This window comes from Conger conger, chromosome 15 (assembly GCF_963514075.1).
Source record: "Conger conger chromosome 15, fConCon1.1, whole genome shotgun sequence".
NCBI lineage: Eukaryota > Metazoa > Chordata > Actinopteri > Anguilliformes > Congridae > Conger > Conger conger.
Genome location: NC_083774.1, coordinates 3,093,897 through 3,116,978, shown reverse-complemented (window position 1 = coordinate 3,116,978; position 23,082 = coordinate 3,093,897). Strand labels below are relative to the sequence as shown.

Sequence of the window (23,082 nt, the reverse complement as noted above, 5' to 3'; positions counted from 1 at the left end):
TATTTTCCCAAACTGTTTATTAAAGGATTTCCCATATGGCACTTTAACACAGAGAGCTCACCACAGGAGGGGGGGAGGGAGGGGGGGGAATTGGGCTCTGGGGGCGGGGTTAGGGACTGCTCTTTGCAAACATTTTGTGGGCATTTTAGATACTAAAACCAGGAAGAGAACGCTAATGCATGTGGGCCTTTAAGCAATTCTAAATGTATACTCATTGAGTCAAAGCATCTCGACATAATATCAGTCGACCACGAGCCAGTAAAATGTGGAATGAATGTGTTTATTTTGTTTTATTTGCTGAATTAATACTTGTGCTGAACTCTAAACAGGGTAAGAAATACAAACCTCAGATTTTATCAGAAATACAAACAGAATGTAAGGTCAACGCAGATATGAAAATATTGCGGAATAAATCAGTTTTGTAATCTTGTATTTTATCATTATTATTTTCCGCTAGTTATTGAATATGATTCAAAAGAATATTAAAAAACAGTATTTGAAGGAGATTCTTTAACAGTATGAAAATATATCCACCGTGTAGACGTACAGAGCAAAAATGGCAAAAGGCTATCAGATGATTATGTTCCAATAGCATAACGGTTCTGTTGTAAATACATACTCTTCAGCACACATCCTCAGTCACCTGCATGTCATGTCCTTAAAGATTAGAGGATACACCCCTTTCACAGGAATCAGTATGTCATCGAACGGCTGTACAGATTCAATCTTACTTTGCAAGAAACACCAATAGATATTTTTACTGCAGTACTCTTCGTTTAAGACACAGACAGATTTGTTCAACCACTACGGCTAATATGCATGAGAAACAGTCGCGCTGCTAAAAATCTTTTAACTTGCTAATCTACAGGCACACTGTAGTCAGTGCCTTAGTGGCTAAGGTTTGTGACGAGGACCCGAAAAGGTTGGAGGTTTAAGCCCCGGTGTAGCCATGATAATATCCATACAGCTGTTAGGACCTGGAGCAAGGTCCTTAACCCAACACTGCTCCTGCTTAGTCTAATCAACTGTAAATCGCTTTTGATAAAAGCATCAGCTACATAACAAATAGAGAGAGAAAATACATTTGACATTTGACACATTAAGGGCAAAACCCAAGGGACCCACGTCAGAGGTTTTCTGAAATGAACCCCAGAGTTGATGGCATTGAGCTGACAGGGTGAGACAGGGATTTCTGGGATATGAGAGCCTCCAGGCACTGCTGAACTGAAAGGCCCTCAGTGTGCAGCTGAGGAACAGGACTCCTCCATTAGCGCTCACAGGAGAGGGGAGGTGCCCTGTTTCCACTTCAACGTTCCCAGACCAAACCCATCAGCTCCCTGTGCCGCACTGAGTCACCTCTAGATGAGAAAACATCGATCCACCAGCGTCTTCTCTGACACGTTACGCCTGGAGAGAGAACACCGCAGGCTGTGCAGAACCTGCGGGGGAGAAAGAGAGAAAGGGAGAGAGGGAGAGGGGGAGAGAGAGAGGGAGAGAGAGAGAGAGAGAGGGAGAGAGGGAGAGAGGGATAGAGAAGGAGAGACAGAGAGAGAGGGGATAGAGAGAGAGAGGGGAGAGAGGGAGGGAAAGAGAGGGAGAGGGAGAGAGAGAGAGGGACGGAGAGAGTGAGAAAGGGGGAGAGAGAGGAAGAGGGAGAGACAGAGAGAGAGAGAAAGAGAGGGAGAGGGAACGAGAGCAAGAGAGAGTAATTGAGAATAAATGTGAGGGAGTAAAAGAAAACAAGACAGTGCAAGAGAGAGGGAGAGAGGGAGAGAGAGGGGGGAGAGGGAGGGGGAGAGGGAGAGAGGGAGAGAAAAGGATCGAGAGAGGTTCAGGCACGTACTGGGGAACGTGACCTGCCTCACAGGGAGAGCTGAAGTCACGCGTACAGTTATCCAGGAGACGCTTCGTGCGAGGCAGGGAGAGGGGCGCCCCAGCTCACCTGCTGAACGGCGTAGGTGAGCACGGCAGCCAGCACCAGGTCCTGAGAGCCCAGATCGATGACGCAGAACAGCAGGGTGTCAAAGAGCAGCAGCGTCAGCTCATTGCTGAAGTACAGCACGTTCGTGAAGGATATGCCGTCCGGATCTACGGGACAGAGAACATGGAGGGTGTTAAACTGTATGTAACACTGCACTGGGAGGGGGGCTGTGGAAAAGGTGAACAGTGCTTGCTCCTCAGGTTCAGAGGTTAAGCCTAAATTACCTCACATAACAGTAATTTAGCTGATGCTATTATCTAAAGCGACTTACAGCTGATTAGACTACAGTAAGCAGGGGACAATCCCCCCGGGAGCAATGTGGCCCAACAGCTGCACTGATCTTATTGTGGCTACACCAGGGCTGGAACCATCAACCTTCCGGGTCCCAGTCAAGGCTGTAGCTACCTCTGTAGAAGATGGTCCTCTCTACGGGTTGCTGGAACTCATACTTTGTGATCCTCTCCAAGAACAGCTTGTCCTTCACAAAGTAATCCATGTCTTTATGGGCCTGGATGAAGGGAGAAAGAAAGGGTGTGTTTGTGTGTGTGTTTACTGGTCTGAAAGATGCGTGTGTGTGTGTGTTTGTGTGTGTGTGTGTTTCCTGATCTGACAGATGTGTGTGTTTACTGATCTGAACGATGCATGTGTGTGTGTACGTGTGTGTGTGTGTGTGTGTGTGTGTGTGTGTGTGTGTGTGGGTTTACTGATCTGAAAGATGTGTGTGTGTGTGTTTACTGGTCTGAAAGATGTGTGTGTGCGTTTACTGGTCTGAAAGATGTGTGTGTGTGTGTGTGTGTGTGTGTGTGTGTGTGTTTACTGGTCTGAAAGATGTGTGTGTGCGTTTACTGGTCTGAAAGATGTGTGTGTGTGCGTTTACTGGTCTGAAAGATGTGTGTGTGTTTGTGTGTGTGTTTACTGGTCTGAAAGATGTGTGTCCAGGGAGAAGAGTTTATGAAGCAGATGCGGGTCTCCGACACACTTACATGCTCCAAGAAAGAGGACAGGAAGTAGTTCATGGCGTGGTAGGCCTTAGAGGTCTGTTCCTGGGGCCCCTGGGGCCCATCTGCCCCACTGTGCCGGCCCCTGGCCCCTGAAGCCTACAGAGAGGGAGGAATATTAATGCAGGGCCTTGCTCAAGGGCCCCTCAGCTGTGTGGATCTTATTATGGCTACACCGGGGCTTGAACCACCGACCATCCGGGTCCCAGTCCCCGGGCAGTTTTAGTCCAATAATAAAATAAAATATATTTTTGTTCCTCTCAAGCAGAAAATATATGCTTGTTTAACGTAAAGTGTATTGGCAGATCTAGTATTGAGTCAAAATGCCTCACCTCATTGGCAATATTTTTGTCTGATGTAGCGAAAAAGGTAAGAGAAGTACGTTTTTTAAGCTTAAATATTAGACTAAAATACTTGTTGAGTTTGACTTATTTTTCATTTTTGGCAGTGAATCAGCTGTCTGCAAACATTTAAAAGACCAGCAGGGCAGCAGGACAGCAGGGGGTATGGTGCTGAAACAGATCATGACCATGAGAGCCCAGAGCAGAACACTAATGTAAAACTGGCTTCTAAACATTAATGGTTTGTGGTTTGCCATTTATTTAAAACCAGTGTTGAGGAAACTGTTCTGGAAGCATAGTTGTACTGTATACACCAACAGTTCTTAAACCTTTTGTCTGGTGACCTGCCCAAAAAAAAAAACAGTGGTTAAGTCCCGCTTTTAATCAAAAAGACGATAGTCAAAAAACTTAACATTTGAAAAAAAAACTCTTTAATGCATTCAGACAGACAATCATCTCGTGACCCCGCCCATTATTTGCCGACCCTCAAAGTACTTCCCAACTTGTTTAAAACTATATATATTTGAGTTGGGTATACTGTTTTTATGCACAGAGCACACTGCAAGTTCACAGTCATGTTTCCTGTTCTAGTTCATTTCCCTCTGACACTGCCAGTCAAATTAACTGTAAATCTTCCTGGAAGCAGCTGTTCTTCCTCTCTGTGATGTTCTTCTGTAACCATAGTTGTAATACATGCCTGCAGCTAAATAAACTCTGACAGGGAAAACAGGGTGTTTGACACATCCGGGAACATCCATTCTGGATGTGTGGAGTGTGTCCAATAATAATGTTTTTGTTTAGTTTTTTTGTTCAGCACATTTCACAAACAACTGTCACAACATGCTCCACAGAACGCCCTGGCCTAAACCCCCCCTGATAGCAGTAATGTGAGAATGCATTCAGGTCAGTGATCATCATTCCTGGCCATGGGAATGAAAACCATTCAAATTCTGCTTTCACCTTAATATCAGCAACCAATTCAGACCCAAGAAACCAGGTGAGGCGAGTTTTAATCACCTGCTTCAATTGATCAATTAAGTGCTGAGTAACAACAAAAGCCAGCATAACCTGCAGCTCTCCAGGACCAGGAGTGAAGCACAGATCTAGGCAGAGATTTAGCCAGGATGTTGCCCTCAGTTCCTGGGAGAGTAAGGTTGTCAGTAAGCACAGAGGATACACATCCAAACACATCTCTGCTCACTGCAGAAATGATGCGCACAGTATTCAGGGGCGACATTGGCTCAGGTGGTAAGAGCAGTCGTCTGGCAGCCGGTTCGATTCCAGCCCTGGCTGTGTTGAAGTGTCCCTCTTCAAGACAAGCAAGACACCTAACCCCCTAAATGCTCCTGACAAGCTGGTCGGTGCCTTGCATGGCAGCCTATCGCCGTCGGTGCGTGAGTGCGTGTACGAATGGGTGAATGAGAAGCATCAATTGTACAGCGCTTTGGGTTTTCTAAATGGCTGTGATATAGCGCCGTGCGTTACCTCTGCGAGTGACAGCGAGACCCTGTCTAGCTGCTGCCGCACCCCAGCCGTCAGGGCGATCTCGAAGGTCTGGACGTCCGCGCTGGGCTCCAGGCCCCGCAGGGCACAGAGGTTAGCCTATCCCAGAAACGAGAACAGAAGAACGCCCCCCCTCGCTCATTCTCAGCCTGGGGGGAGGAGAACAGGCACAGGAGAGTGCAGTGCGGCACGTCTCCATTCACAGGCCTGATTCTGTGCCAAGCCACAGATGCTGAGCGCAGGTGCTGAGTGTAATTACTGATATCATCGCACTCAATCTCCAGTGTGACGCAGCTGAAATAACGACAGAGAGCACACTCTATTCAACAACGTCAAGGATCAGAAGTAGATGTCTGTGTGAGGAGAAGATGTGCTCCCTATTTCCAAAATACCCCCAGAGATCCAACACCCCCAGAGATCCCAAAACACACCCCCAGAGTCTTCTAGGCCTTGAGGTGGGGAAGCATTGGGCAACCAATAGCCTTGCGGCTAAGGTACATGACTGGGAACTCGAAAGTTGGTGGATCAAGCCCTGGTGAGTCCACAATAAAATCCGCACAGCCATTGGGCCCTTGAGCAAGGCCCTTAACCCTGCATTGCTTCAAGGGGGATTGTTTCCTGCTTAGTCTAATCAACCATAACTGCTTTGCGTCAGCTGCAGAACTGCAATGTACTGCAATGTAATGACGTGTAGACGAGTTATGCAGTGTTTTTGGGGTGCAGATTGTGAATTATGAAGGCAGGGCCCATCATCATCATCATCATCACCACCATCATCATCATCATCACCATCACCATCATCATCATCACCTCCTCCCTGCGCAGGTTCGCTCTCATGGCCTCCATGCTGACGTCGGCGTGTCCGTGCACCGAGCGGCCGTGGATGTAGTAACCATAGCAACGGTGCGCCAGGACGAACACCGACACCTGCGGGCGGAGAGACGGCACTGAACCCACCCGGAGCCCAGGGAGCACCCGGAGCACGGGGAGCACAGGGAGCACGGGGAGCACGGGGGGCAAATGGACGCTTTCACACAAACCGCAATATCCACCCTGACGAGATTCACTCGGCCTTCGTGGATATGAACAGTATCGGAGAGACACAACACATCATTCACATGTCCCCGGACAGTTACAGAGCTTTATATCAGCTGCCAACTGATAAAAATATTACTATCAGTTGGCAGCAATCTTTTTCGATTTAAAAGTAAAAACAAAACGCTTCGAAGAAAGTATGTGAACATTCAGCAAGAATGTCTCCTATGTGGCATCTCTTGAGATGGTGCTCATGAAAGGCCGACATTAATCTTTTAAAGACTAAAAAGACAAACAAGCTCCCGTAAGGAATGTGGAACCGGCTTACATTACTCATGGAGCAGAGGTCCACAAACTGGCGGAACTTGTCCTCCACGAGCCGCTCGTAGACGACCAGGTAAAAGATGACCTGAGGGCCAGGAACACAGACAGAGACACGGCTCGGCACGAACACGCTAATGAGGCACATTACACACGGCTCATGTTTCTGTGTGGAACTGCCTCTCCCTCGCTGGGTCATTAGAGAGGAGGAGAGGGAGCCAGAGCAGAGACGGGCATTACCTGTACTAGACCCACAGAGACAGGCATTACCTGTCCTACACCCACAGAGACAGGCATTACCTGTACTACACCCACAGAGACAGGTGATTACCTGTACTAGACCCACAGAGACAGGCATTACCTGTACTAGACCCACAGAGACAGGCGATTACCTGTACTAGACCCACAGAGACAGGCGATTACCTGTACTAGACCCACAGAGACAGGCGATTACCTGTACTAGACCCACAGAGACAGGCGATTACCTGTACTAGACCCACAGAGACAGGTGATTACCTGTACTAGACCCACAGAGACAGGTGATTACCTGTACTAGACCCACAGAGACAGGTGATTACCTGTACTAGACCCACAGAGACAGGTGATTGCCTGTACTACACCCATAGAGACAGGTGATTACCTGTACTAGACCCACAGACAGACCCACAGAGACAGGTGATTACCTGTACTAGACCCACAGAGACAGGTGATTACCTGTACTAGATCCACAGAGACAGGTGATTGCCTGTACTACACCCACAGAGACAGGTGATTACCTGTACTAGACACACAGACAGACCCAGAGACAGGTGATTACCTGTACTAGACCCACAGAGACAGGTGATTACCTGTACTAGACCCACAGAGACAGGTGATTACCTGTACTAGACACACAGACAGACCCAGAGACAGGTGATTACCTGTACTAGACCCACAGAGACAGGTGATTACCTGTACTAGACCCACAGAGACAGGTGATTACCTGTACTAGACCCACAGAGACAGGTGATTTACCTGTACTAGACCCACAGACAGCCACACAGACACAGTGAGGCCGTATCTCAGGATGGGGCTGGTGGGGGGGATGTACCGTGCACCATCTGGCTGTGACGCTAACTTAAGGTCCCTGGATGCAATGTTCTCCACTCCGACCACCTGCAGGGACACAAGACAGCCAGCGGCCGTTTCTGTCACATCCTACGCGGACATACCCCGACACTGCGCTCAGTTTTGAGGCTGCGCGCTTATCCATAATTCAGAGACGAGCCGGAGACGCATCCAGTTATTCTGAAGGCAAGAGGCACTCTCCACCGCAGCACCAAGCGCTGCCGGGAGGACTTGTGCAGGAAGCAGCGGGTGTAAGTTTGAAAAGAAAGTCAAACTGCGCGTCGCTTTTTTTAGAACCGACAGAGGCCGGGAACACAGCATGACTTATTCACACAGACAAGGCCTCGAGTGCTCTTACCCGCGTCTGCACTCTCGGTTATAAATGAATTATTTATACGCCACGTACGCTTATATTTGAAATGCTTTCGTGAGGCCTTGGATGAAATGAAAGCGTAAACCGACGCACCTTGGGCCCGTCTCACCTGTAGTATTAAGAGCACTGTGAGCAGTTGCAGCAGGGGGTTAAGTTTCCTTGCCGTCTGGATCTCGTTCCACTCGTTGGCCACAAAGAAGGTCCTCCAGGCGCTCACCCCAGAGCCTGCCGGAGGACAGGGCACAGAGTACAGAGCTTACAGGCTCCCCCCAGCGCCCTGCCAATCATGCCCAGAGGCTCCGCCCCCAAGCTTACAGGCTCCGCCCCCAACAACCATGTCAACAGGCTCCGCCCCCAACAACCATGTCCACAGGCTCCGCCCTCAACAACCATGTCCTACAGTCATGTACCTTAACCACTACACTACAATCATGTACCTTACCCACTACACTACAGTCATGTACCTTCACCACTACACTACAGTCATGTACCTTCACCACTACACTACAGTCATGCACCTTAACCACTACACTACAGTCATGTACCTTAACCACTACGCTACAGTCATGTACCTTAACCACTGCGCTACAGTCATGTACCTTACCCACTACACTACAGTCATGTACCTTCACCACTACACTACAGTCATGTACCTTCACCACTACACTACAGTCATGTACCTTAACCACAACACTACAGTCATGTACCTTAACCACGACACTACAGTCATGTACCTTAACCACTACGCTACAGTCATGCACCTTAACCACGACACTACAGTCATGTACCTTAACCATTACTCTACAGTCAGGTACCTTAACCACAACACTACAGTCAGGTACCTTAACCACAACACTACAGTCATGTACCTGAACCACTACGCTACAGTCATGTACCATAGCCACTACTCTACAGGCCCCTTGAGGGACAGGGTTCACTGGGTTCAGCTCAGACCTGAGGCACCAGCTGCGTTCCTCGGCTTCTCCCAGTCGATGAGGAAGATGGAGATGGACACCTGGGTGATGAGCAGGTGCATGACCTGCACGGCCTAGGAGAGGAGGAACATGGCCGCTGAACTTCACCTCAGACACAGGCTGCAAGGTGGATGAATTTGATGACCAATTTGATGATCGCCATAGTATATATTGAGCGAAACACCGTTTCACCATTTTTATGCATGACTGAAAAATCTTGTAGAAAAGGCTAACACATAGAAAAACACAAAACAAGATAAAAGTGATGGATTTAATTACATATGCTCAGAAGACAGATAAACAACAAGTAAAGATCACACATCATAATCAACTCTCACTTTGAAGGCAAACGCCAAAGACAGGAAGACGATGAAATGCGTTTCCACAGTCCCACCAGCAGAGGGCAGCACCATGTTAACACTCGATCTCTGGCCCTGTGGAAAGCAGACACACGACGTTCATAGACCAATCAGCTTCTGGCACCTCTATTAGACCGTCCAACCGACACAACAGATGAGGCCCTTTTTTAACCAATCTTCCCGTCAGTTTTCATAATAAACTGCAGATAGCCATTCGCGGTTTAAAATCTGAGGTGGTATTCAGAGCCTTCTGTTGTGTTTTAGTCTATTTCAGAGGAAAGCAGCTGTCAACACAAATTACAACTTAATTGCAGCTGTCAACTGACATCTCTGAACTGATACCGTAATCAAGCAAGGGAAAAAATGAGCTCTTATCTTGTTCAGATGGGCAAAGACAGCTGTTTTTAAACACGACAGCAATGGTCGGAGCACTAACCTTAAACGCAATCAGCCAGTATACTCCTGTCCCAAAGGACACGAGGAAGAACGCGTTGGCTAGATTGCCAATGAGAAAGGCGAGGAACTTCACAATAGTCTGTGTGAGAAAATGGGACAAACAACCAGAGGGAAACTATTTTTACAACTGTACCACAAAAAAAACAAAAAAAAGGTAAGATAAGTTCAAACATTCCAAACAATTTCACTATTTTGTGAAGCACTTCAGAAGGAAGGCACTTCGGTCCACGGAGCACAGAGAGGCACAGTGTGGGTTAAGAGAGCGTGAGTCGAGCGGCCGAGAGCGGTTTAATTATCACACTCCCGTAATTACCACAGAGGACTCTCATCCTATCAGCAAACCCTTTATTGTCATGAAAGCTGCAATTAGCCTTTTGTCGTGATTGCGTGATTATAAAGTGAAAAGATGCTATGCGCACAATTGCTGCTCGCACCCAGTACCCAGGTAGTGACCATTATTGATCACATTTGGTCTGTTATTGTGTTTTTGTTTCAGTGGCCCCTAATATGAAAACAATCCTGATATTTAAAGAAAGTTGACCAGCTACCAGCTCAGACAACCTACCAACACTAGCTGGTTGACCAGCTCATACCCAGTGAGACCATCATCTGAAGCATAGCTGGATTTTACAGCAGGCGTCCATTTTGAGAGAGCAGGGAGGTTTGCTCAGGACTCACAGTGAGAGTGATGTACTGCTGTCCTGCTCTCCGACTCCAGCTGCTGGTTTCTAACATGGCGAACAGCAGGGAGAGGATCGCCAGCACGCCCAGAGAGATCTGCAAAACACACACCCAGAGATCCAACATCCCCCAGAGATCCCAAAACACACACCCAGAGATCCAATACCCCCAGAGATCCCAAAACACACACCCAGAGATCCCAAAACACACACCCAGAGATCCCAAAACACACACCCAGAGATCCCAAAACACACACCCAGAGATCCAATACCCCCAGAGATCCCAAAACACACACCCAGAGATCCAACACCCCCAGAGATCCCAAAACACACACCCAGAGATCCAACACCCCCAGAGATCCCAAAACACACACCCAGTGATCCAACACCCCCAGAGATCCCAAAACACACACCCAGAGATCCAACACCCCCAGAGATCCCAAAACACACACCCAGAGATCCAATACCCCCAGAGATCCCAAAACACACACCCAGAGATCCCAAAACACACACCCAGAGATCCCAAAACACACACCCAGAGATCCAATACCCCCAGAGATCCCAAAACACACACCCAGAGATCCAATACCCCCAGAGATCCCAAAACACACACCCAGAGATCCAACACCCCCAGAGATCCCAAAACACACACCCAGAGATCGAACACCCCCAGAGATCCCAAAACACACACCCAGAGATCCAACATCCCCAGAGAGATCCCAAAACACACACCCAGAGATCCAACACCCCCAGAGATCCCAAAACACACACCCAGAGATCCAACATCCCCCAGAGATCCCAAAACACACACCCAGAGATCCAACACCCCCAGAGATCCCAAAACACACACCCAGAGATCCAATACCCCCAGAGATCCAACACCCCCAGAGATCCAATACCCCCAGAGATCCCAAAACACACACCCAGAGATCCAATACCCCCAGAGATCCCAAAACACACACCCAGAGATCCAATACCCCCAGAGAGATCCCAAAGCACACACCCAGAGATCCAATACCCCCAGAGATCCCAAAACACACACCCAAAGATCCAACACCCCCAGAGAACCCAAAACACACACCCAGAGATCCAACACCCCTAGAGTGATCTGCAAAACACACACCCAGAGATCCAACACCCCCAGAGTGATCTGCAAAACACACACCCAGAGATCCAACACCCCCAGAGAGATCCCAAAACACACACCCAGAGATCGAATACCCCCAGAGAGATCTGCAAAACACACACCCAGAGATCCAACACCCCCAGAGTGATCTGCAAAACACACACCCAGAGATCCAACACCCCCAGAGATCCCAAAACACACACCCAGAGATCCAATACCCCCAGATAGATCCCAAAACACACACCCAGTGATCCAACACCCCCAGAGATCCCAAAACACACACCCAGAGATCCAACACCCCCAGAGATCCCAAAACACACACCCAGAGATCCAATACCCCCAGAGATCCAATACCCCCAGAGATCCAACACCCCCAGAGATCCAATACCCCCAGAGATCCCAAAACACACACCCAGAGATCCAATACCCCCAGAGATCCCAAAACACACACCCAGAGATCCAATACCCCCAGAGAGATCCCAAAGCACACACCCAGAGATCCAACACCCCCAGAGATCCCAAAACACACACCCAGAGATCCAACATCCCCCAGAGATCCCAAAACACACACCCAAAGATCCAACACCCCCAGAGAACCCAAAACACACACCCAGAGATCCAATACCCCCAGAGATCCCAAAACACACACCCAAAGATCCAACATCCCCCAGAGATCCCAAAACACACACCCAAAGATCCAACACCCCCAGAGAACCCAAAACACACACCCAGAGATCCAATACCCCCAGAGATCCCAAAACACACACCCAGAGATCCAACACCCCCAGAGAGATCCCAAAACACACACCCAGAGATCCAACACCCCCAGAGAGATCCCAAAACACACACCCAGAGATCCAATACCCCCAGAGAGATCCCAAAACACACACCCAGAGATCCAACACCCCCAGAGATCCCAAAACACACACCCAGAGATCCAACATCCCCCAGAGATCCCAAAACACACACCCAAAGATCCAACACCCCCAGAGAACCCAAAACACACACCCAGAGATCCAACACCCCCAGAGAGATCTGCAAAACACACACACACACACCCAGAGATCCAACACCCCTAGAGTGATCTGCAAAACACACACCCAGAGATCCAACACCCCCAGAGTGATCTGCAAAACACACACCCAGAGATCCAACACCCCCAGAGAGATCCCAAAACACACACCCAGAGATCCAACACTCCCAGAGATCCAAAAACACACACCCAGAGATCGAATACCCCCAGAGAGATCTGCAAAACACACACCCAGAGATCCAACACCCCCAGAGTGATCTGCAAAACACACACCCAGAGATCCAATACCCCCAGAGAGATCCCAAAACACACACCCAGAGATCCAATACCCCCAGAGAGATCCCAAAACACACACCCAGAGATCCAACACCCCCAGAGTGATCTGCAAAACACACACCCAGAGATCCAACACCCCCAGAGAGATCCCAAAACACACATCCAGAGATCCAACACCCCCAGAGATCCCAAAACACACACCCAGAGATCCAACACCCCCAGAGATCCCAAAACACACACCCAGAGATCCAACACCCCCAGAGTGATCTGCAAAACACACACCCAGAGATCCAACACCCCCAGAGAGATCCCAAAACACACACCCAGAGATCCAACACCCCCAGAGATCCCAAAACACACACCCAGAGATCCAACACCCCCAGAGTGATCTGCAAAACACACACCCAGAGATCCAACACCCCCAGAGATCCCAAAACACACACCCAGAAATACAGAGATCTAACATACCCGGACACATCCCAGAACAGCACACCCAGAGATCTACCATACAAAAAGAGATTGGCAAAACACAAACCCAGAGATCCAGCACCCCCAGAGAGATCTGCAAAATACACACCCAGAGATCCAACACCCCCAGACACCTCCCAGAACAACACACCCAGAAACCCAGAGATCTAACACACCAAGACACACCCCAGAAAAACACCCAGAAACCCAGAGATCTAACACACCCAGACACATCCAGACAGCACACCCACAAACCAAATGATCTCATTCAATCTCACATGAGTCTACACACAGTTCAATCTGACACCACAGTCTACATACACATCAATCTCACACCACACCCTGCTGAAAAAAACAGCTCAAGCTAGGTTTTGAAACAGCTGGCAGCTGGTTGACCAGTTCAGACCAGCTCCACACTCAACATAGTTTGACCAGCTCAAGCTATGTTTTGAAACAGCTGGTAGCTGGTAATTTCAAGCTGGTTATAGCTGGATTTCACACCAGGGCAGTCAGTACACACACATTCATTTTACGATAGGCACAATCAATCTCACACCAGACTACACACACATACAGTAAATGCTAACATTAAATCATGACTAGCTTTAATCACACCAGCATCTGAATAAGTGCTCTTGCCACTTCCTCTTTCATATCGATACACCTGTTCGCTTGTACGAGGTTGTGTTCTTACAGGAAAATAACAAAACAGATTAGCAAGCCATGCTGTAAATAATGCTGCTTTTATGGGACAAGGATGATATTTTTGTGGCACTGCATAATTGATGGTGACACAAAGCCATTTTCAGTCTCAGGTCTCCCGTACAAAGGTGATTTAGAGGCTGGGGAGATGGCCGACTCATTCAGGATGTATGAGAGAGCTCCTGCATCATACGCAGGCTGACGATAAGAGTCTGTCTGGGTGACACCTGTTCCCCACCGCAGGGCCAAAAACACGATATTGAGAAGTTTATTACACCGCCCCCCCCCCCGCCCCCAAAGGAACCAGAAACTGGCACCATTTCTTTCACCGTTTACCGCAGGATATTCTGAGCAATCATCTCAAACCTGAGGCAGGAGACGCAGGGCTACACCGTGAGCGAGGATCAGCCAGGGGGACCAAATGAAAAGAGCTCATTAAAGAAAGCAATGGCAGTCCTTCACAATCAACGCTCGCTTAAACTCACCGGTCCGACCAGCGAGCAGAATGCTAAGCAGCTTCTGAAACAACATACCATTCCCTTCCCCCCCGTTCTTTTAGTCGGATCTCCAGGACAACAGCCTATTCTCGGGACTGAATGAAGATGAACCGCACACGGGGGGAACGTTTGCCAAAGCTCTGGTCTGAAGCTGGAAGCCGTGCAGGGTGCAGCTCCGGGCCAAACGGTACTTACAGCAGTGTCTCTCTGCGTAGCCTCTTCGCTCAGGCTGTAAGTCACCCCGAATGACACCTGCAGTATGTGGGACAAAGGAAGACAATCGGGAAACGGAGCGATTACCCAGTGGGGGAGCCTGTCGCCTAATGGCGAAGGTCCATGACTGGGACCCAGAAGGTTGTTGATTCTAGCCCCGGTGTAGCCACAAGAATATCAATGCAGCTGTGGGGGCCCCTGAGCAAGGCCCTTAGCCCTGCATTGCTCCAGGGTGGGTTGTCCCTGTGCTTAGTCTAATCAACTGTAAGTCACTTTGGATAAAAGCATCAGCTACGTAACTGTAATGTAATGCAATGGATGATTTAGCGAAGAACGTAAAGCCGCTTAAAACAGCAGTGACATAACTACCTCAGACATAGAGTATCTTGAACACTTCCGAGTGATTCACGGCAGCTTCTAGCTGTTGGTCAGAGAGGCTTCTTACAGTGTTGTAGTATTGGGAATGTAATGTTTGTATTTTGTATATGTGGTGATATGGTGGCAAATAGGTTTCCCCCATGGGGGATGAATAGTTATCTATCTATCTGCAGATCCAAGACAGATCTTACCCTGCTGAAAACTCCAGCAAAGACAAACTGGTGTAATGTTGTTTAAGCTGTATTTTTCACACTTCTAGCTGGTCATAGCTGCCTTGCAGCTGGTAAAAGCCAGCTGGCCAAAGCTGGTCAAGCTGGCAGAGTAAGCTGGTGGTCAACTGGACAAGCTGAAAGTGTTGAAAATACAGTTTCAACCATCTTGAATAGCTTATGTTGGTTTTATGATGGAATTTTGTAGGGGGCGGCTTGTAGCATAGTGGTTAAAGTTCATGACTGGGAGCCACAACCTCAGTGGTTTGAATCCCGGTCGAGCCACAATAAGATCCGCACAGCCGTTGGGCCCTTGAGCAAGGCCCTTAACCCCACATTGCTCCCCGGGCGCTGCACTGTGGCTGCCCACTGCTCCTAGGTAACTAGGATGGGTCAAATGCAGAGGACAAATTAACCCACAGGGTTCAATAAAGGATGTCTTATCTTATCTTATCTTCCTAAAATCAGAGGAACAAAAGGCAGAGCTTCTTTGGATTGGCGCAAACACACAGAGAAAAGATTTGTCCATACCTCAATCGCTACACCACCGATTTCACTCATTATTTTACCTGCTTGGGTCCTGCGGCCCGCAGGACGTGGAGTTGAGTAGGACTGTTTTAGACTGACCATAGTCTTAAATTTCACATCAGCAATGTGACCCAAAGTGCCTCCTTTCACTCAGAAATATTGCGCAGGTAAGACTCTTCTGCTTTAATGCTTCTGTTTTTAGATGCTTTGATTATTGTAATGCACTTTCTGATGGGGTGCCAAAGAAGAAACTCACGTAAAACAGAGCTGCCAGATTTTTTTATTAGAAGAGGAAGCATATGGTGCCAGTTTTTACTACAATAAACTGGCTCCCTGGGCCTTTTGCAACCTGATAGATTTCGGAATTAACTAATAATAATAAACCTGTTTTCAGCCCAAACAAAATTACAGAATCTCATGCCAACGTGTTTTACAGAAAACAAGTTTTAACTGAATTCCCGGGCCAGACTCCTTAATCAAACTTATAGACCTGAAAATGAATGTTTATTGCCATGTCGTTTTCAAGAGACAAAATGTCAAACGGCCTGATTTAGAAGCACCTGATTTAAACTCTGGCATGATCTGCTGCTGTTGAAACCGTATGCCATCTGCATCGTCGTGAAAGAGGACTCCGCGCCCGCAGAGAATACACAATGTATGGTGGGCGCTGGGCACGTGCGCGGGCTATTAATACCTAGCACAAAGTGTACAATAAGAGATGCCGGAGATGTCGAAAGCGTCTCCTCCGCAGATTCATTAATCACTGGCTTCTGCTCTGTGCTTCCCGTGTGCTCCAAGCTCTCCTTGTTTCAGGCTCGCCTCCATAAGGTTATAATATTTATTTATTCAATATAATAATTAAGGCGGCACGGATGGTGCAGTGGGTAGCACTGCCGCCTCACAGCAAGGAGGTCCTGGGTTCGAATCCCCGTCGGCTGGGGCCTCTCTGTGTGGAGTTTGCCTGTTCTCCCCGTGTTCGTGTGAGTTTCCTCCGGGTACTCCGGTTTCCTCCCACAGTCCAAAGACATGCAGGTTAGGCTGATTGGAGAGTCTAAATTGCCCATAGGTATGAGTGCGTGAGTGAATGGTGTGTGTGCCCCGCGATGGACTGGCGACCTGCCCAGGGTGTATTCCTGCCTTTCACCCAATGTATGCTGGGATAGGTTCTAGCCCCCCCTGCGACCCTGTTCAGGATAAGCGGGTTAAGATAATGGATGGATGGATGGAATATAATAATTATAACATGTAAAATAATCATCAATAAGAGTATCAGAAGAGACAATGCTTCAGCCGAGGAGCTGACACATTATTGACATTGACATTGACATTATTGAGAATTTAAGAAAATCAAAAAAAAAAAGATAGATATCTATGAAACTAGAAATAGCCTTTGGTCTTGCTGTACACCCACTGCGGGTGTGCATTGCATTTCATCGAGCAGTGGTAACTGAAGTGACTGCAGTGAAGGTTAAATACCTGGGCCACCGCGTTGGCCGGGTCAGTGACGGTGTTGTATTCGACCAGGAGCTGGAAGGGCGGCGTGCCCCCCGGGCCCATTGTCGGGATGTTCACACTGTTATTAGAACAGAGAGAGCCGTGTCCCATCGCTCTTTCTGCCTCACCACACCTCAAAATACAGCGCAAATACGCCTTCCAATCGGACGCATTCGACTGCAGACTGGCGGAAAATTATTGTTCAGCTGTAAAGATATTTTTTTGCCATAGATATTACTTTGAAAACTATGAAAGTCTCTCAGAATCAATGCTAACCTGACTGCGCAAAGCAACAGTTATGAAACAACATAACATAACAACAAACATAACAAAACAACTTGATTCATAACAGCATAATAAAATAGAACATTATGCAGTAGTTTACAAGGCCTGAGGGTGTCACAAAACCAGCTTCTTATGAGGAAAGCAGATTGTTAGACGTTACCGCAGCAACAGGCGGCTGAGATAGCGGACAGTTTGAGGCTGCTGAGTCATACTGCTGTCTCTCCCGGTCAAACCGTCCACCAGGAAGAACCTCCGCAGAGCCATGGACCTGTCTGGGAATACAGGTGTGGTCACTCAACCTGAACCAGGAACAATCCACTGACAGCCGTGGATCTGTCTGTGAATACAGGTGTGGTTACTCAACCTGAACCAGGAACAATCTACTGACACCCATGGATCCGTCTTTGAATGCAGGTGTGGTTATTCAACCTGAACCAGGAACAATCTACTGACAGCAATGGATCTGTATATGAATACAGGTGTGGTTATTCAACCTGAACCAGGAACAATCTACTGACACCCATGGATCCGTCTTTGAATGCAGGTGTGGTTATTCAACCTGAACCAGGAACAATCTACTGACAGCAATGGATCTGTATATGAATACAGGTGTGGTTACACAACCTGAAAGGCTGGGCCAAGACACAGACTTGGATTCAGCCAATACCTATCCTTAAGTTTGACTCACAATACAAAAAAATAGATAAATAAGTATTAGTATGTAACCAACACAGATTTTTGGGAAGACTACATTTCACTTGCTAAATTTCACAAAGTAATCATGAGCAAACATTTAACATTTAAGCAAAAAGACATGAATTAAATAGTGTGCTGAATCAAAGTTAAAGACCAATGTTGACTGAATCCCCAGCCAGACTCCTTAATCAAACTCAAAGACAAAGCAAAACAAATGTTTTGTTAATTGGCAAATGATATCCACAATCACCAAAACCGAAGGAATAACTTGATGCCAAAATGTTAGACTCCTAAGAATACAAAATAGTTTGTGATGCTGTCTGAAGATTATTGCAGGGAAAAGGTGGCAGACCTGGTGTAAAATCCAGCGATGACCAGCTTGAAATACTGGCTACCAGCCGTTTCAAAACATAGCTTGAGCTGGCCAAACCATGTTGAGTATGCGTATGGAGTTGGTCTGTTTCAAAATCTAGCTTGAGCCGTTTTCTTTTCAGCATGGATGTGGTTTAGCAACAAGAACCCACCCGAGGATTGCACGTGTGAGCACAATTTCACACCACACCAATGAACGTGGTACATAAAACTGTTGTGGCAGCTTTCTCATTTTGTGCACCGACAGAGTGAGAATATTCAGTGCCTGAAGAAATAAGGTCATCAGTTTAACAGCAAGTTTAAAGTCAGACTTTATAAGAAAGCGTTTGGTTGATCACACGGATGCAAGTTCAAGGTGAATTTCAACTCGCTCACAGACGGCCATTGACTTCGGAAGAAAATGTAAAATGATCTGGAACTTCCTGACCTGGGCCGGTCACCTGACTGAGATGCTGGACAGGGATAGGCCACACCATGTCCAATCCCTCTCCGTCCTGGTGTTTCAGGAAGAGCTGGTAGAACACCGGCTCAGGATACCTGGAGAGAAGCTCCGCAACTGGAATGGAACACTAGAAGGTGGATCACATGACTGAATAACTGAATGAACGAATGAACAGATTAATAAATGACTGACTGGCTGACTGACTGAATGAATGAACGATTCATTCATTCTGACTGCAAACGAAACCTCATTTTTTAATTCTCAGTGTAGAGTTTATTCCAGCACTCACAGACTGCTGATAGGTTGTCCCAGAGTCATATGCTGCATCCAGTCTTTGCTGGGTGTCTGGACAAAGCTAGAGACACAAACAACACAAATTAAATCAACTTTTGTTTATGTAATGATACAATTCGGCTTTGATTCTTATTGCTTGTCAGGATGATGAATGAATATGAACACATTTAAAGTCTTTACTGTAATATTAAAAAAACGTTTGGCTCCATCTTACTACTGTACAGTAAATTCTCACCATCAATGGCATCACATCACAGCGTGACGCCAACATTGTATAAAAAACAAACAGCAGAGAGATGATAAACCTGCAAGGATCCGCCCAGAACATCTTCCCACCCGAGAAACCTGCCTCTGGCATTAAACTTCACAACCTTCAGATTCATCTGCATTTCACACACAAAACAGACAAACAAACAAACACAACAACAGAAACGCTGTGAGTGCCTGTTGCTGGTGGAGGCTGCTGATGGTGAAGTGGTTTATTGTGGCAGTAGAACTTGAAGGAGACGATGATTTATCATGGCTGCTGTCTCTCTTTATCTCCATCTGCGTCAGCGTGCCCGGGAGGCAGGGGGGAGAGGGGGCACAGCCAGACAGCACAGACCGGGGCGTCTGCGACTGGGGGACTGGGGGACTGGGGGACTGGGGGACTGGGGGACAGGGAGGCAGGGAGACTGGGAGACAAGGAGACAGGCAGGAGACAGATCTGGGGCATCTGCATGAGCGTGTCAGGGAGATGCATGGAGACTAGGAGGCAGGGAGGCAGGGAGACACAGACCTGGGTGCCGGAGAGGAGCTTCAGTCCAGGGGGGGGCATCTGCTCTGAGGACAGAGACCCGCTGAGAAACAGCTGAGGCAGGCAGGAAGGGCCTGGAAGGGGGGGGGGGGGAAGAGAGAGAGAGAGAGAGAGAGAGAGAGAGAGAGAGAGAGAGAGAGAGAGAGAGAGAGAGAGAGAGAGAGAGAGAGAGAGAGAGAGAGAGAGAGAGAGAATGGGAGAGAAAGGAGAGACTCTTCACATTGCAGTCAGGAAGCGGTGGAGACAGAGCTATACTTCCTCACAACATGTGGAAAGTTCCTACGTGAAGTTCAAAAACATATGCTCCAAGTTTGAATCCTTAAAAGCCCAGCAAAAGCTCCTATACTTCTTAGGAAAACACACAAAATGCATCAGAATAGCAGCTAATTATGTCACGAGTTGGCGTAAACAGATGGATAACCAGTGAGCGTATTTTGGTCTGCCTACACGCCTGTAAATTGCATATCCACATACATGTACGTGCTCATGTGTGCAATGGTGTATGTTCTGTACGTTCTCTTCCGTGCTTTGGTAACAAGCTGTATCTTGTTGTGGCAATAAAGCATTTGACTTTAAGAGCAGGAGACAGGGAGAGTGAGGGAGAGGGAGAGGGAGAGGGAGAGGGAGAGAGGAAGTGAGAGGGGGAATGAGTGAGAGCGTTGCCCTTTATCACCACGGCTGTTTCCACGCCTTCTCATTCACACTCCACCTACACGCAGCGGGGTGAGGTGAAGGATATTACAGGCTCTGGAATCTGCTCCCTGCCTTCCACTTCTCACCCAGTCAACGCTGAAGACCCAGACACTCGTCCAGTTCAGGAGGTGTGTTACTGAGAGTACACTACACAAGGGCGAGGGCGGCCTGTAGTGTAGTGGTTAAGGTGCATGACTGGGACACGCAAGGTCGGTGGTTTGAATCCCAGGTGTAGCCACAATAAGATCCGCACAGCCGTTGGGCCCTTGAGCAAGGCCCTTAACCCCGCATTGCTCCAGGGGAGGATTGTCTCCTGCTTAGTCTAATCAACTGTACATTACTCTGGATAAGAGCGTCTGCCAAATGCCAATAATGTAATGTAATGAGAGAGCATGGCACTCCTCCAGTTCAGGAGGAGGCGTGTTAGTGAGAGAGCACGACACCCCTGGCAGAGAGCTGATCTAATGTGCTGTGACACATTGGGGAGACACGTGCAGAAACAAATGACAAACAAAGATGGCCGACCGGCTCTCCTCCCCTCCCCTCCAGGCAAAGCATCAGAGTCTTTTAAGGTGACGCACAGGCAGACTTACAGAGGGGGCATCTGCAACGCTGCTTTTCGGTAAAGATTGAAGGCTTTAGAGGTCTCTCCCGCTGGATCCAGCAGCACCAGGTTAGCGAGAAGCTGGCACGCGGTTATGTTGTCGTAAATCTAAAAGGGAACCAGCCGGTTGTGACACATTTTCCAGGATGGTGAATCAAAAAGCGGAGACTATTTTTAAACACGGCATTGTCACTGCCGGTGCTGATGGTATGACTGGAGGACTGGAGGACTGTCGGTCGCTGTGAGGGCCACTTACAGAGCAGGCCAGGAAGCTGGAGTCCAGGTGCTGTCTGAACCAAACAGAGGCTGGGGGTACACTACCCTGCACACAAACATACAGTCTACAGTCTGTAAATTGCAGAGTGAACACTACCCTGTACACAAACATACAGTCTACAGTCTGTAAAGTGCAGTGTGAACACTACCCTGCACACAAACAGTCTGTAAAGTGCAGTGTGAACACTACCCTGTACACAAACATAGTCTGTAAAGTGCAGTGTGAACACTACCCTGCACACAAACACAGTCTACAGTCTGTAAAGTGCAGTGTGAACACTACCCTGTGCACAAACATAGTCTGTAAAGTGCAGTGTGAACACTACCCTGCACACAAACATAGTCTGTAAAGTGCAGTGTGAACACTACCCTGAACACAAACATAGTCTGTAAAGTGCAGTGTGAACACTACCCTGTACACAAACATAGTCAGTAAAGTGCAGTGTGAACACTACCCTGTACACAAACATAGTCTGTAAAGTGCAGTGTGAACACTACCCTGCACACAAACATACAGTCTACAGTCTGTAAAGTGCAGTGTGAACACTACCCTGTGCACAAACATAGTCAGTAAAGTGCAGTGTGAACACTACCCTGTGCACAAACATAGTCTGTAAAGTGCAGTGTGAACACTACCCTGTACACAAACATAGTCAGTAAAGTGCAGTGTGAACACTACCCTGTACACAAACATAGTCAGAAAAGTGCAGTGTGAACACTACCCTGCACACAGACATACATTCTGTAAAGTGCAGTGTGAACACTACCCTGTACACAAACATAGTCTGTAAAGTGCAGTGTGAACACTACCCTGCACACAGACATACAGTCTGTAAAGTGCAGTGTGAACACTACCCTGTACACAAACACTGCTGTAAAGTGCAGTGTGAACACTACCCTGTACACAAACATAGTCAGTAAAGTGCAGTGTGAACACTACCCTGTACACAGACATAGTCAGTAAAGTGCAGTGTGAACACTACCCTGTACACAAACACTGCTTTAAAGTGCAGTGTGAACCAAGGTCAATTCATCTGAACTATGGTCAATGAATCGCTGAGTAACAACCAAAGCCAGCACACCGTGTGGCTCTCTCCTGGAGCAGCCTTACCTCCACATCTGCGCTGCGTGTGTGGTTGAAACAGAGTCCCCCCCGCTGTGAGAACAGACACCATTGCATTATGCAGGCTCTCATTGGCACACAGCGCACATAATCCAATTAGCATGATCTGACCATTCTGGGTACACAGCTGGGGCCCAAAGACACACTTTCCGCTCCATTTCAACATATTTCTGTTACAGTTTCATGGAGGGAAGTTCAAAACATATTCCGGGGCTCAATTTTTCCACAGGCACAGATTAAGCATTAGTCCTGGACAAAATTCTATTTTGAATGGGGAGTCTCCACAGAACACTGAATTCAGTCCAGGACTGGGCCTAGTCTGGGTCTGTGAAACCTGCCCTGGGAATGTTATATTTTGTATTTTTATATTTAACATTAATTTGGGCAGTAATCAGGCCATGTTGTGCTGGGAGGGGTAGGGGAGGAGTGATGCTCCACCTTCTGTCCAC

General features: G+C 47.9%; 1 protein-coding gene and 1 long non-coding RNA gene across 2 annotated transcripts; both read right to left on the bottom strand.

The window, feature by feature from the left end:
* Window positions 1–1,066: 1,066 nt before the first annotated feature.
* On the bottom strand, window positions 1,067–19,999 carry LOC133111864 (meckelin-like). The gene is made up of 20 exons (XM_061222493.1): window positions 19,920–19,999; window positions 19,447–19,524; window positions 19,137–19,202; window positions 18,833–18,974; window positions 17,498–17,609; window positions 17,035–17,131; window positions 14,426–14,482; window positions 10,127–10,225; window positions 9,429–9,527; window positions 8,972–9,067; window positions 8,614–8,707; window positions 7,769–7,884; window positions 7,194–7,334; window positions 6,187–6,267; window positions 5,634–5,750; window positions 4,806–4,922; window positions 2,965–3,078; window positions 2,387–2,489; window positions 1,943–2,088; window positions 1,067–1,439 (listed from the first exon to the last, which is right to left on the bottom strand). The coding sequence occupies exons 1-20, from the start codon at window positions 19,956–19,958 to the stop codon at window positions 1,359–1,361; spliced, it is 1,995 nt and encodes a 664-aa protein (XP_061078477.1). The 5' UTR covers window positions 19,959–19,999; the 3' UTR covers window positions 1,067–1,358.
* A 1,236-nt stretch (window positions 20,000–21,235) lies between these two features.
* LOC133111312 (uncharacterized) lies at window positions 21,236–22,744 on the bottom strand. The gene is made up of 3 exons (XR_009704980.1): window positions 22,622–22,744; window positions 21,491–21,556; window positions 21,236–21,342 (listed from the first exon to the last, which is right to left on the bottom strand). It is a non-coding gene; the product is annotated as an uncharacterized LOC133111312 (long non-coding RNA).
* Between the last annotated feature and the right edge of the window lie 338 nt (window positions 22,745–23,082).